This window comes from Artemia franciscana, chromosome 18 (assembly GCF_032884065.1).
Source record: "Artemia franciscana chromosome 18, ASM3288406v1, whole genome shotgun sequence".
NCBI lineage: Eukaryota > Metazoa > Arthropoda > Branchiopoda > Anostraca > Artemiidae > Artemia > Artemia franciscana.
In genome coordinates, this window is record NC_088880.1 from 25,059,846 (window position 1) to 25,075,276 (window position 15,431).

A 15,431-nucleotide genomic window follows, 5' to 3' on the forward strand; every position below is an offset into this window, starting at 1 on the left:
GAGGAAGTGGAAGATGGAGCTAGACGGCATAATAGTAAAACATTGTACTGGCATGTTAATAAATTGAGAGGGAGTAGTCAATCCAGACTTGTACCAGTTAATGATAGGAACGGGGCCACAATACAGAGAGATGAGTTACAGATGACAGACACAGATGAGAGAGATGAGATACAGAGAGATGGGTTGAACTTTTTGAGAATGTGTTAAACCGAAATGCAGTTGCAGGAAGAGATATAGAGGAAAATTAAAAGTTTGTGATACTTGGAATGTGAAGGACGATTTGTTTTGTGAGGAAGAATTAGCGACAGTACTAAAGGGATTAAAAACAATACGGCTTCAGGTGCTGTAGTGTGGTAAATGAGTTTCTTAAATATTTGGTGGCTCTGAGGTTAAAAATAAGTTACTGAAGATTTTGAATATTATTTTGAAAGATGGGAAGTACCAAACGATCTTAGGAGAACCTTAATTAAACCACTGTATAAGAAAGGGGATACGCTTGAGTGTCGTAATTTTCGAGTCAATAGTCTGGCGTCTGTAAGTAGCAAATTACTTAGTTATATGGTTCTTTTTAGACTGAGATATGCTGTAGACAAAGTTTTAAGTGAAGAACAGTGCGATTTTAGAAAAGGTAAAGGATGTTTCGACCAAGCTTTCACTCTTAGACTAATAATTGAAAAGTGCCTTAGTTGTTTTCTCTGAGTTAATCAGGGTTGTGTTCTATCCCCCTTTATATGTATCATTTTGTTAGACTTTGTCTTAAGCAGCACAGGAAAGGCGATGGGAGACTACGGTTATTAGATTAGACTTAGATTAAGCTGATGACTTAAGCCTCCTAGATGAACATTTGAGCAAAATGAATGAACTTTTAGAGGTTTTGCCAGTTCAGGGTGCTAGAATAGGTTTGAATTTTAGTGTTAAGAAGACTAAGTCACTAAGGCTAGTAATAAGTGAAGAGGAAAAGGTATCGTTGGCTGACGAAAAGATTGATCAGGTGGGCAGCTTCACTTACCTTGGTAGTATTATTAGTAAAGACGGTGGGAGCATTGAAGATGTTAAAAGTAGAATAGCCAAGACTTAGGGTGTTTTTTCACAGTTAAAAAAGGTTTGGAAGAATAGGAAGATAAGTCTGCAAACCAAGATTAGAATATTGGAAAAGTGTGGTTCAGTCCCGCTTTCTAGGGCTATAATAATAACAATAATAATTTATTCATCACGTCTCTCAATTCAAAATTTCCACATAACTGATCCCTTATTACAAGAAAAATGTTATGGCAGGGCGAAGAGGGTAGTTTCATTTCCTATAATCAAGGAAAGGTTGAGATGGATAGGGCACGTTCTGCGGATGAAGGATGACAGATTGCCGAAGATTGTCCTTTGTCTACCAACCGTCTAGAGCTAGACAGAAAGCATGTCGTCCTTGTCTGGGGTGGGAGGATGTCGTAAAGAAAGATTTAAAGGAAATGGGAACTTCTTTGGAGGGTGTAAAGAGGGAGGCTCTGAATAGATTGGTAAGGAGGAGGAGCGTGCGTAGTTGTGTTGGCCTCAGGTGGCTTGGTATCAAACCAATAGGCAACAATAATGACTAGCTGGACCGTATCTAGGATTTCGTTCCAGGGGGTTATTTTTTCGGGGAGGGTTTTAAATTAAAAAAAAAAACTTTAAAAACGTATCAGAATATTATTTATATCCATTTTGTTACGTTTTTATAAGTCGGGCAATAAATTTTTGGGGGGAGAGGGGTCTGGGGTTCAAAGATTACTCCTATGTATAAGTTGAATAGCCCTATGTATAAGTTTCTTCGCTTTCATTTCTTATTGGCTATCAAACAGTTTGTGGCAAAGTTTACTCACAGACTGTGCATGACACTGGAATGATAAAATCTCATAAATATAAACCCCCAAAACACAGTTTAAAATTCCACGATGCGTTACAATTTGATGAAGCCAAGGGTAAAAAATAGGAGTTCTTGAAAAACGTAATAATTTGAATTAACAAGATTAATCTTAAGCCTATTTACCCTCAACCAAGAATGCAACCTATCCGTATTATCTTTCATTCGTGTCAGGAGTAATTCTTCCGTCTTTGCAGTGCTGAATACCATAGTGTCATCCTCAAATAATGACACAGTTTCATTCTTGAAACTTTTAGTCATATCACTAACACTTAAACAACAATTATGGATGTAATTAGGCATATCATTAATAAACAAAAGGAAGAGAATTTGGCCAATAACAGATCCCTGTGGGACACCAAGTGAAAGCTATTTATTTAATAGATAGGTGCTCACAGTACGGGTCCAGAATGACAACTAATTTTTTATTGATTAATAAGATTAAAAGAATTGAAAATTAAGAAATACAAGGTAGTAACGCTATAGTTTATGTTTTGACTTTGTAAATGCCAAATTTGCAAAAAAAAAATATTAGACCTAATAAAAAACAAAATATAAGACTATTCCTGGATTCCCACTGATGCGGTTTCACGCAAAGACGGTCGTTTTTGTATGAAAAAAAAAGTTTCCCCCTTTTTAGCTGCTAGTTTAAGCATCACAGTTGAACGGCTGCGTTGAAATACTTCTACTGAGCCGTTGAAAATCGCATCCGTTATGCTGGATTTTAAAGCTTTTTAGAAACATAAATTACAAGTAACTGAGAAACTAATCACTTTTGCTAAAAAATTTCCATTAATGTTTTATAAAGAACATGAGGGTCATGTTTTTTTAATCCAAGATTTTAATCCTCAGCTTCTGGGGGAATATTTCTAAAGAAATAAACTACAAAATAAGCATTATATTTTTAATTAGGCATAGCTAGCCTAATCTTGCACAGATTAGCCATTAATTTTTCATTAATGTTTGATAAAGAGCATGAGAGTCATGTCTTTTTAATCCAAGATTTTAATCCTCAGCGCTTCGGGGAATTTTTGAAAGAAATAAACCTACAAAATAAAAATTATGTTTTTAATTAGGCATAGCTAGCCTAATCTTGCACAGATTAGCCGTCTGAATATTGTTCTGGGCTTCTAGAACTTGATTTAGCCTATTCATATGTACTTGCTGTTTAAACATCTTATAAAATTTTTTGCCCTTCCCCGGTTGCAGTGAATCCCAGCAATGGGAACCAATGGTGTAAGAAGGGCAAGCTACGCAATACAAATTTTTGGAAAGGCATATCCTGAAAGGCATATACCTTCTCTGTGGATCTCTTTGAGAAGAGTAGTTTTAGGAGACAGCAATGTCTTATTAGCAATTATCTTAGAAGTATTAAAATGTCAAATACGATCTTTAGGAGTGACAGCGATGAAATTTTTCCTAAAATAACTTCTTAAAAAATTTTATTTTGTGATGCATAGCCAGTAGGGAGTTATTTACGTAATTATTTTATTTTTGTCAGTGGGTGATGATGTGATGACGGTCAAGATTATTCACTTTTTTTTTTTTTTTTTTTTTTTTTTTTTTTTTTTTTTTTTTTTTTTTTTTTTTTTTTGAGTGCCATTGTGACGGTGATGTAGATTTTTTTTAAGTGAATGACGATGTGAGAATGATCCAAATTATTCAGACGGTTTTTCATGTATTTTGTGTGTTTTTTTCAGTGAGTGGCGATGTGACGATTATCTATATTATTCAGACAGATTTTTTATGTTTTATTTTTTTTTTCAGTGAGTCGTAATGTGATGGTGATCTAGATTCAGACAATTTTTTTTCTAAGTGAATCACGATGTAACAATGATCTAGATTATTCGACGGGTTTCTATGTTGATGTTTTTTTTTCAGTGAGTGGCGGTGTGACGGTGACCTTGATTGTTCTGACGGGTCAGACGAGCATAATTGTAATACCACTTGCTCTCCAGACGAATTCCAATGCAAAAATGGAGAATGCACCTCTTTGCTGTTCCGTTGTGACGGTGATAATGATTGTCAAGATGGATCTGACGAGGCGAAATCCCTGTGTTCTACTTTATCATGTCCGCTTGGTAAATTCCGCTGCTCAAATTTCCTATGCATTCCTGAAGCAGAAGTTTGCGATAGTTTTAATGACTGTGGTGACAACTCAGATGAAGATCCTTCGGTTTGTAAGTGTTTTTGTCTCAACGTTTTTTCCAAAAGTTCCCAGAAGGACAAAATGAAATCTGATTATTTCAACTGGTTAAGTGGAAACTAAAAACATAAGTGAAGATATAATTGAGTAACTGAAAAGGCTGGACAACATAATTGAACACTTGAAAAAACAACAGGAAAAAATCGGAATTCGGTTTTTTCAAAAAAACTCCATATGCTGTTATTCACCTTTTGGCAGTTCTGGGGTTGAAATTCAAAAAAAAAACGTGGGTTCCAATAAACAAATAACATTTTACATATTTTGAAACGCGGGTTCGAATAAACCAGAAATGTACAGCTAAAGAATGTGTAGCTTTCTTTTGAAAAAGTAGCTATTCTAGAAATGAAAAAATTGTTAACGCTTGAATTGTTACGGAAGAAAAGCGTTCCCAGGTCTAACTAATAAGTTTTGTTGATTTATTTAAACGGTTCAACTTGGCAATACTGACGAAAATGTGGTACTGTGCCAGAAATTTCATAAAATTGAAACAACCAAAAGAATAATCTGATCCCCCCCCCCTCGAAAAAAGAACAAAAAGTCATAGTTAGTAAAAAGTGTTTCTTTGCTTCTCTTTTAAACAAAGAAATATCACTGTTACTTTTAAAACTCAGATCTAGATGATTTCAACTTCCAATCCCCCTATGAAGCACAGAAAACGTCGACCGTGTCGAAACAATCTATGGAGTATTAATCTCTCCGCTTTGGTCGTTATTTACTGTCACGGCTAACACCAGGTAGCAACAGGAACACCAGGTAGCAACAGCAACACCAGGTAGCAACAGCAACACCAGGTAGCAACAGCAATACCTTGCAGCAACAACAACATGAACAGTAGCTAAATAATTATATCAGGCCTCTAAAGCATAAATAATCACCAGAACAGCAAAAAAAGACGTAGGCTTCAGAATTCTATAAAATGAACTGGCTCCACTCCCCACCGATATCAGGCACCCTCGTGCATACTGTGGTATCACTCAAACGAGAGCATAATTTTGATTATTCAATAGCATAATAATTCCTTATGAGCCCCAATTTATCCATATGATCTGATTGTGAATGCTATTTGTTTAATAGATAAGTGCTCACAGTACGGTTTTAGAATGAAAACTGATTTGTATTCATTAATAAAATTAATAGAACTGAAAAATTAATATATACAAGTAGTAACGCTACTGTTTATGTTTTGACTTTGCAAATGCCAAATTTGTAAAAAAAAAAATTATTAGACCCAATAAAGAAAACAAAATTATAAAACTATACCTGGGTCCCCACGCAAAAACGGTCGTTTTTGCGTAAACCAACAAATTTCCCTCTTTTTGCTGCTAGTTTATGCATCACAGTTGAACGGCTGCGTTGAAATATTTCTACTGAGCCGATGAAAATCGCATCCATTATTCTGAACTTAAAGCTTTTTAGAAACATAAATTGCAAGTAACTGAAAAATTAATCACTTTTACTAAAACATTTTCCATTAATGTTTCATAAAGAGTATGAGGGTCATGTCCTTTTAATCCTCAGCACCTGGGGAGATATTTCTAAAGAAATAAACCTACAAAATAGGCATTATATTTTTAATTAGGCATAGCTAGCCTAATCTTACACAGATTAGCCTTCTGAATATTGTTCTGGGCTTCTATAATTTGATTTAGCCTATTCCTATGTATTTGCTGTTTAAATATCTTATATTATTTTTTCCCTTCCACGGCTGCAGTGAACTGTATCTGTGTAAACACTTTTGTGATTTTCCTGTATCCGCTATCCGTGAGCCGTTTTGCGTTAAAAAAGAATCCCAGCAATGGGAACCAAGGGTATAAGAACGGCAAACTATGCAATACAATTTTTAGAATGGCATATTGTGAAAAATTTATTCTAACCTCTCAAAATATAAGATCATCAGTGGCCTGACCTGGTTGATGTTACATGGAATGACCCATTAAAAAAAAAAAAAAAAAAACATTGTATATTTTTGATAGTCGAAGGGGTGGGTCAGGGTCCATGCTCAACTCAAAACTCAACTTCATAAAAATCAATTTCATTAAGCTCAACTTAATTAAAACTCAACTCATGCTCGACCCAACTTCAATAATAACTAATAATGAGTGTTAAATTATAAATTTGTATTAAACAATTTTTTGGTGTTAGGCCTAAAGGTTTTGTTTCATATTTTCATACATATGAGATCCTTGTCAAAAAAGGATTGCTAAACTATTCATTCCCCAAGCTAGGATCATCAACAGAGTTTAAGCTAGGAGATTCACCAAGGAAGGTTAGGTTAATAGGTTCAGCAAGGGAGGTTAGGAGGTTCAGCAATAAGCGTACACTCACACTTTGATCATCTTAATCTACATTCGCTGCGGATTCCTCTGATAAGAGTAGTTTTAGGAGTCAGTTTTTAGAAATTGTCTTAGAAGTGTTAAAATGTCAAATACGATCTTTAGGAGTGACAGAGACGAAATGTTTCTTTGAAAAACTTCCGAGAAAAAAAAACAGTCTTGGGATAGTTTATTATGCTTGTGGTGACAATTTAGACGAAAGACTATCTTTCCATCTAATTGGTAAGTTTATGTAACTAATATGACCTGTGTGTGATGCAGGAGGTAGCTGTAACCTAAAGGCAAATGAATTCTCTGGAAGTCTTTTATAACTTACACAGTCAGATGGTCTTTTATAACTTACACAGTCAGTTGGTTCTCGATAATCATAGAGCATGTCTTTTTTTCTCTCTGATGATAATGGAGTATCTTATGCGTAGTTTAGAAATTATTTACGTTTTGAGGTAGGAGACTAAAAATTTTTTCCTCTGGTCCTGGGGAAATTATATGCTATGATTCCTCTTAGGCCTGTTGTTCGTCAGGCTCTTTGATTAGTCTGTTTATAAATATGTCCTATGTTAAGTTTACGCGTCATCGAGATTCATGCGTCATAAACCGTATGTGTGCTTAGCCCCGTCAGCAATAGCGGTTTTAGACCTCATAATATGGGGGGATGTACCTTAATAAGAGTGTAAAATATAAACTAAAATGAAATGCGGTCTTTGTGTCAGAAGATTGGGTGTCATGATCGTTGATCGCTAATATCAAATATGTTAAACTGTAATTGCTATACAAATTCGCAGTATTATTAGATTTTAGATATTTCAGACAAGGATTGGTGAATCCATTCATTTGTAATCTGTAATAGATGAATTTGATACCTAAAACAGATGACGCATCATCCCTTCTTTTTTCTTATTTTTATCGAAGTTTTAGATGACTGCCTAATCTTCTTTTGAAGAATCAACAGAGAAACTTAGAGGGATAACTTCCCTAGAAAGTAATTCATTCTAATGACTTTATTGTATATGCTATGCTTATATAACCTATGTTATTATATACTATCCCAGGTCAAGCTATCCATTTATACTATGGCTATAATATATGCAAGCTCTCTATATATACATACATATTCCATATCTAAATATTTACTTCCTGGTCAGGATCTATATATATATATATATATATATATATATATATATATATATATATATATATATATATATATATATATATATATATATATATATATATATATATATATATATATATATATATATATATACAATGATATAATATCTTATACTATTACAGGTCAAGCTCATGGTGTTTGCAAAGCCAATGAGTTCAGATGTCGCTCGGGTCACTGCATTAGCATCACAATGGCCTGTGATGGTCAACAAGATTGTGACGATAATTCTGATGAATCCGACTGCCGACCCGATTTTGGGGCTTGCCAGTTTGGTGCTTGTTCACAACTGTGTGTGGAAAAGAAGGGTTCTAATCACACATGCCACTGTGCATCCGGCTACTCGCACAGTGATAGCAAAATTAAATCCTGTGTAGCGAATGGTTAGTTGAATTATATGATTTATTTATATTACAAATCCAATATTATAGAAAAAGACGCTACTAGACTGCAAAATGGTAACTCAATGAATTGATTTCATTTTTCCACTCATATCAGTCGTTTGCAAGTCAATTAGTTACAATTTGAAACGGTTAGTGATTATTATTTTGTAACAGTTGGATAAAGAAATTCAAATATTGATAGTATTCCAAGTAATTATGTGAAATTTAGTTGTGGTAATTTGATTTTTGTGGAAAATTGGCTTGGGAACTAATCGAAAGAGCATGATTTAAAAACTATTTGATGACCCTTTCTACGTGTGGAGACAGGTCGGGCCTTTGATTCTCGTGAACCGATCGCATCACTATGATGAAAATCATACGGGTTTTGTCGTTCTACCTTTTTTTACAAAAGAAAACTGACCAGTCTGTTTCTTATATTATTGCTTTATATATATTTCTAATAAGATGTTTCTTATATTGTTATGTGCTTTGTATGTATAAAAATATGCAATGTAGGGTCCAAGGGTCCATTAGTTTAAGATTGCATCGCACATTTAGTTTCTTTAAACGTATATATATATATATATATATATATATATATATATATATATATATATATATATATATATATATATATATATATATATATGTATATATATATATATATATATATATATATATCCCTAGAATTTGTCGTCACTTGGCACTTTTTCAAGCTTCGTAATCGTTTTTCTCTCAGGAACTGAGATCAGACATTTATTACTACCCTAATTGCACCAATTACAGTAATCAAATTATTAATTTTTATTATTACACGGAAAAAACGCCTAAACACTAGATGGCGTTGGTAGGTTCTTTATTGATACTAGTACCAGTTTCCACTATTATATGTTGTTCGTACTTTTTGATGGTAAACAGTAATATTAGAAGCCAAAACGAGAAGGAAATATCCGGGGTAAAAAGGATATTGCCACTGTTTTCCATCCGTAATAGTAAGTGCTACAGTATGATTTTGGGAGATATTGTAATTTCTGGATATTGTCGAATAGGATTTAAAGGAGATATAAATTCGTGGTTGTGATTTTTGTACTTAACAGATGTGTGAATTATAATGAAATAAAAAATAATATACACAAATGCATAGAGCATACAGAAATGAATATAAAGTACATAGAAATATAAAATCATAGAATGAAAATAATTGAAAAATTTGAAAAACAATGAGTATAAAAAATATGAATGGACGGATAAAATATACAGAAATTAATTTAAAATATATAGAACCACAAAAATATAATAATGAAAATATAAGAGTGTGAAAATTGATGAACCATGATTAATTTTTAGGTGAGCCGCCGTCTGTGATTGTTGCCAACGAGAATCGGCTTCGCCGCATCGATCCATATCAACAACTCAACACTACATCAGATATACTCGTACAAATTGAAAAGCCTATTCACATTGAATCTATTGATTTCTTCTATAATTCATCACACATAACTTTCTTTTACATTAGTGCACATTCGAAAGGTATTGTGCGCTATGATCTCGATCGAACGGAAAGTGTAGACAAGTTCGACGACAAATTGAAGGCTTTGAGGGTCAAGAGAAATTCCAACACAGAATTCTTGGTATGTTCTTCTTCTTCCTTTTTTAGTCATTAACCTCACAGTGGTGTTAATTACTAAAAATTGAGGGGGGAGGGGCCAATGGATTTTTCAATATATATGGGGTAGGGGTAAATTTTTTGTCTCTTCCAATTTTATACAATGAAAATACAAAAATGAGGCATTTATCAATGGAAATATCATCACAGAGGTTTTTTCCAATTCAAGGGGAGGGGGACAAAAAGGATCCATGTCCAAACCATTATTATGCCAAAAACTAAAGAGTATATATTGTCGCTTTTACACATAACGGTGGTATCAGGTAACTACCAAAAACTGTTGCCTAAGCAGTTTTTAAAGGGAGGTCTGCAGGATAACTTATTTTTGTTTTTTCTTTCAATTTTCTTCAATGAAAATATAAAAAAAGATCCATTTTCAATGATAAACTGCTATTAAAGATATTTTTCAAAATCCAGAGAGAGGAGACAAAAAATCTAGGGAGTTTAGGCCCAAATTATTGCTATACCCAAAACCAAAGAGTATGTATTGTCGCTGTACGCCTAAAGATCCTGATACGACCTTTAGACGTAACAGTGATGGTATTCTACTGTTATAATTTTACAGGAAAACGAAAACAATGTTTTAGCCTTCTAAAGAACTTAGCCTTTTATTAGTAAAATCAAACTTGCTTTTAGTAAAGAATTTTTTTGTTTAAGGACGCAAACATTCTGTTTTTTCAAAGATTTTTCATAGACAAAATGTGTTGCAATCGAATGATAGGTATTTGTACCTATTTTGCCCCTCCCCAACCTTTTTCTTCAAATGGGCACAACATGTGCTGCCTTTTGTTTCAGAGGTGCTCCTAGGGATATAAACGTTTTAATAATTTCTTATGGTTCTTAAGAGCTCAATAAGCTGCAAGTCGTCCTTTAAACATAGAAGATTCTTGGTATTTATCATAATAAGCTCACAATTTTTTTGATTCGTTTCTGAGGGTTTTATTTGGTCGCAACATTTTTTACTTTTTTAAGGCAAAAAAATTTCATTCTTGTCCCCTAATTGCCAAAAGCAACTGCTGCTAAGAAGATGCTATTGTCTTCAAAAGGAGATAAATATTTTACCCAAAGAATATGAAGATTAAAAATCGTCAAATAGTAGAAAGGACTTAGGATTCTTAAAGGGAGACAAGCAGTGTTGTCACTAGCTATTATTTGTACTTTTTATGTACCATTTCCTTTATCTGGCTCTCTTAGCGTAAATTGGTGTGAATTTGTGAATTTTGTGAACGTAAATTGTGTGAACAAGAGGTTTTTATCTGTTTGTAATAAACATTGTGATAAACGAAATAATAAACATGTTATAAACAGATAATAAACTAATAATAAAGACAAAAAAAACATATTGTAAACAGATAATAAACAGAACAATAAACAACTAAAGCGAGTAGTTGTGAAAAAATTTTTAACCCTAGAACATGGAAAAAAAAATGCTAAATTCTGAAATGAAACCACAGCTATTAAAAAAAAAATGTATCAGTGGTTTGTTTATATGTATTTTGTTAAGTTTTACAAGTCGGACAAATGTTTCGGGGGATGGGGTCAAACCCCCTAACCCACCTACGCTCTTGATACGGCCTTGCCTTTAAGGCTGTAATCATTTGATACACCAAACATGTTCTAAATTAGTCCCGAAAACTAATTATGGAAACTTAGTATTAATATGACTTGGAAGCATTCGATTGAAAACATGAAGGAAATTATGTGAGTATAAGCCAACTTTTGGCCCACCCTGTATGTTTAGGGATAAAAAATATCATAGTCACCCTGGCCATCCGAATAAATTCATGTAATATGTTTTAGTACACTCTTATATTTTTATATATTATATCTTACTGTATTATGATATTATAATATATTTGTATTATGTTTTACATATTTTATTTATTTATTTATATATTATTTTAATTAGTTTATCAATTTATTTATTTTATTATATCTTAATTTATTATATAGATTTTATTATATGTCATATTTATGTATTATATTACATATACTCGTATACGTTCTCCAGGTAAATCATTTAGAGGATCCTAAAGCATTGAGTGTCGACTGGATTGGGAAGTATGTCTATTACATCGATGCTGGTATGGATGAAATTGGTGTTGTTGACTTTGACGGAAATCTTAAACGAACAATTGTTAATGTTGGGCTGGACCAACCTCACGATATTGTCGTGGACCCTCAGTCAGGGTAAGCTATTCGTATTAGCAGAATTAGCTTCAGCAGGGTTGTGCATGCTACTAATTAATCCCTGATTAATGAATAACTATTCAATTTTTATTAATTGACTTAAAAGATTAAGTAATTAGAATAATTCTAGCATACGTGAGATTCTCCTTGAATAGTCAATTTTTGGACAAATTGCACCTGTTTTTTTCCCTAAAGCACATGTTTTCCAGACAACGGTGGCGCCAAATGGGGGGCTTAGGTGGGCTCCATTCACCCCCTCCTCCACCTAAACACCCCCACAGATTTCGAAAATAATTTTCTAAGTTTTGTCATTGAATAATATCCTTCTTGGGGTATTTTTATTAAAAAAAAGGAAAAATAATAAAAATAGCCCTCCCTAGATTTTGAAAAATACACACACCCCCCCACCAAATTTTGCGAATTGGTACCACTGCCAGACATCCTTGTGTAGCTGCATTTCGAGATGATGAATTCGATAAGCGAGGCTATGAAAGAAAAATAAGGAGGATCTGCTGGACGTTTCAGTTCGTTACACACTCGCTATGGTTGTTATGTACTTGCTTTTCCTTTACCATTTGCTTTTTCTTTGCTTTTTCTTGCTTTTTCTTTCTTTTCTTGCTTTTTTTTTCCATTTTATTGCTCTACTTTTCTTATAATTTCTCAAAAATTAATATATCTGATTAAGAACATTATAAGTCTACTGATGCTATTAACATTAAATATTTCTAATATTTATTTTTTCGAATAAATTAAAAATATTGTTAAGGGGATGATCGTCTATCGTTTTTTCCTCAGAAATTGAAACAACTGAGAGCGACAGGCAATATGGAACAGGCCAGCATTCTGTAAGCAACTGATCCCTTAGAGAGCGTTGGCCCACGGCAGTCCTATGCTAGAACTACCACAGGGAGTAAAGATATTTAAGGATATTATTCAACAGACTCCATGAGCCCTTTTTCTTAGAAATTGGCTCTAACTGTTATATAGTTTCAGATAATGCTTTATGACTTTAAGCTCTTTGTTTTTTGATTCTTTAAGTGCCTTAAGGTGCTTTTAAGATGTTTAAAGATGCTTTGAGGTTTTAAGCTTTTTGATGCGTGGGAACTGGTCTAAACGATCTGAGGGTGGGGGCTAAGGTCTTAAAACTTGTACTAATTAAAAGACATGTTTCCGAATGATCATAGAATTAGGCCTAAAATATATTAGATATAGACTAAATTTTTTTGCACATAGTATTGAGCTAGGTCGTACCCAAGGGGAGTGAGGGGCTAGGAATATAACCCCTCTCCCTCCTCCTCATTATAGGTCTCTAGCTATATAAAAATGCTGTCCTTCTCTCTGTAAAAATACATTGTATTTTACTAGTTGTGGTTACCTATTTTAATTTTTGTATTTGTGCAATTTCCGTATTTTGTTTGTCGTTTTTTATCAAATCATATAAACTGAAGGGGAGAAAAAGCAGGAAAAAAAAAACAAAAAAAAAACGCAAAGGTGAAATTTGATTTCTGTGTGAACCTAGCTCCAGATCTTCCTCGCGTTTTTCACTTGATTTACGGATGTGTGAAATTTAACATCTTTGAACAAAGAAACTGTTTGACAAGGAAGTATGGGGGATGGATATTTATTTTTAAAGTGGAATAAACGGATAGGCGGTTTACTAATTAAGAGAATTAGGGTGTATCAATTAATAGTATACTACCGATTAGGGAAGGGAAAAACTAAAGTAATAGCACTTAGATTGATGTACCACAATGAGTTATCAGTTTAGGTACCACAATGATTTATCAGTTGAGGTACCATAATGAGCTATCAGTTGAGGTACCACAATGAGTTTTTAGTTGAGGTACCACAATGAGTTATCAGTTGAGATACCACAATGAGTTATCAGTTTAGGTACCACAATGAGTTATCAGTTGAGGTACCACAATGAGTTATCAGTTGAGGTACCATAATGAGTTATCAGTTGAGGTACCACAATGAGTTTTTAGTTGAGGTACCACAATGAGTTATCAGTTGAGATACCACAATGAGTTATCAGTTTAGGTACCACAATGAGTTATCAGTTGAGATACCACAACGAGTTATCAGTTTAGGTACCACAATGAGTTATCAGTTTAGGTACCACAATGAGTTATCAGTTGAGGTACCACAATGATTTATCAGTTGAGGTATGCAACTGGATTCGTCGAAACTTTTGAAGGATAGAGATTTTGGAATAATTCTAAAGATAAGAAATTACATTAAGTGTGCAATGGACCACAGAGAGAAGGTAAATGTCATTAGTTTTGTAAATAAGTATATTCATCTTTTTTTTTAATTTATGTTTTATATATCATTGTTGTAAAGTATCTGTAGTTTTAAAGTAACTGTGCTTTTGTGGAAACAAATCTTTTTGTCTTTGGATACATTAAAGCATTTTTGTTTTGTTTTTTCTTTATTAATAAGTTTTATAATTGTAAAGATCCTCTCGGTAGCTTCAATCTGACAGAAAAGCTAAGTTTGTGGTCTACACGTATACGTTTTACCCTCCCTGCAAAGGAATTTAAAGGTAGTCTCCTTGCTAGACTTTGGCAGTATGAGAGTAACTCGTCTTAGCATTATTTATACTGATTATCTAGGACATTTGCGTGTAAAACTAGATAGTGTGTCCAGTGGCGTTAATTTACGAAAATTTAGGGGGATGGGAAAGGGACAATATCTAACTTTCAATGTTTAGAGGGTTTTTTTTTTCAATTCTTCTATGAAATGCCGAAAAAAGGTATTTTGTTATGAAAATACCAACAGAAGGCATTTTGCAAAGAAAATACCAAAAGTTTCGTATTTAATATAAGAGGAGGCTAACTCTTCACGCTGCAGATAATAAATCGACCAAAATATTTATAAATAAGTTTAACCCAACTATCAGTTAAGACATGAAGCATCCTTCCAGCAGCTCAACGCACATGCGCAAAGGTAAATATTAATGTGCGGTACATTTTGAAGCTTCTGAGTCTTATAACATTACTACATTGGAGAAATCGTATTCAAAATAGGCTCATGAGAACTAAAGAAATCCCACATTATTTTCTTAAAAAGTCAGGAAAAGTTCCAGAAAATAATAACTTTTCATTACTAGCGTGTCTACGGACTAACCAAACCATCACCCCCCCCCCCGTAAACACTTAATTTAGAAAACTCCCGAAGAGAATTTTAATAAACTTATTTTTATCACATTTCTTTTTTTATAAATAGCAGTAAGTCGTTAACGAATAAACCAAAATTGCCGGATTATTCCTGAAAAGACTCTTGGTAAAAGTTTATTTCTTATTTCCTTATATATCATTTCAGGCTGATGTTTTGGACAGACGTTGGTGCAAGAGCCCGAATAGAAGTGGCCTCTATGGATGGTAATGGCAGGAAAACTCTCGTTGACACCTCTCTACTGTGGCCAACTGGCTTAGCAGTTGACTATCCTGGCCGGCGTCTATATTGGGCTGACCCAAAAACAGGCTCAATAGAAAGTGTTCGGACTGATGGCACTGAAAGAGTTCTTATCAAAAGATTCAGGCTACGTAAGTCATCTATATTGTCTAGATAGATAAATAACAGTAAAAA

General features: G+C 33.6%; 1 protein-coding gene across 3 annotated transcripts in view; it reads left to right on the plus strand.

Moving 5' to 3' along the window:
* LOC136038798 (low-density lipoprotein receptor-related protein 1-like) overlaps positions 1–15,431 on the plus strand; it is a gene marked incomplete at its 5' end in the record, with an annotated part of 269,617 nt that overhangs the window by 187,138 nt on the left and 67,048 nt on the right. For all 3 annotated transcript variants that reach the window (XM_065722181.1, XM_065722182.1, XM_065722179.1), the window contains 5 exon segments: positions 3,773–4,071; positions 7,724–7,981; positions 9,329–9,612; positions 11,659–11,837; positions 15,165–15,388. In XM_065722181.1, the coding sequence (XP_065578253.1) occupies positions 3,773–4,071; positions 7,724–7,981; positions 9,329–9,612; positions 11,659–11,837; positions 15,165–15,388 (1,244 nt within the window).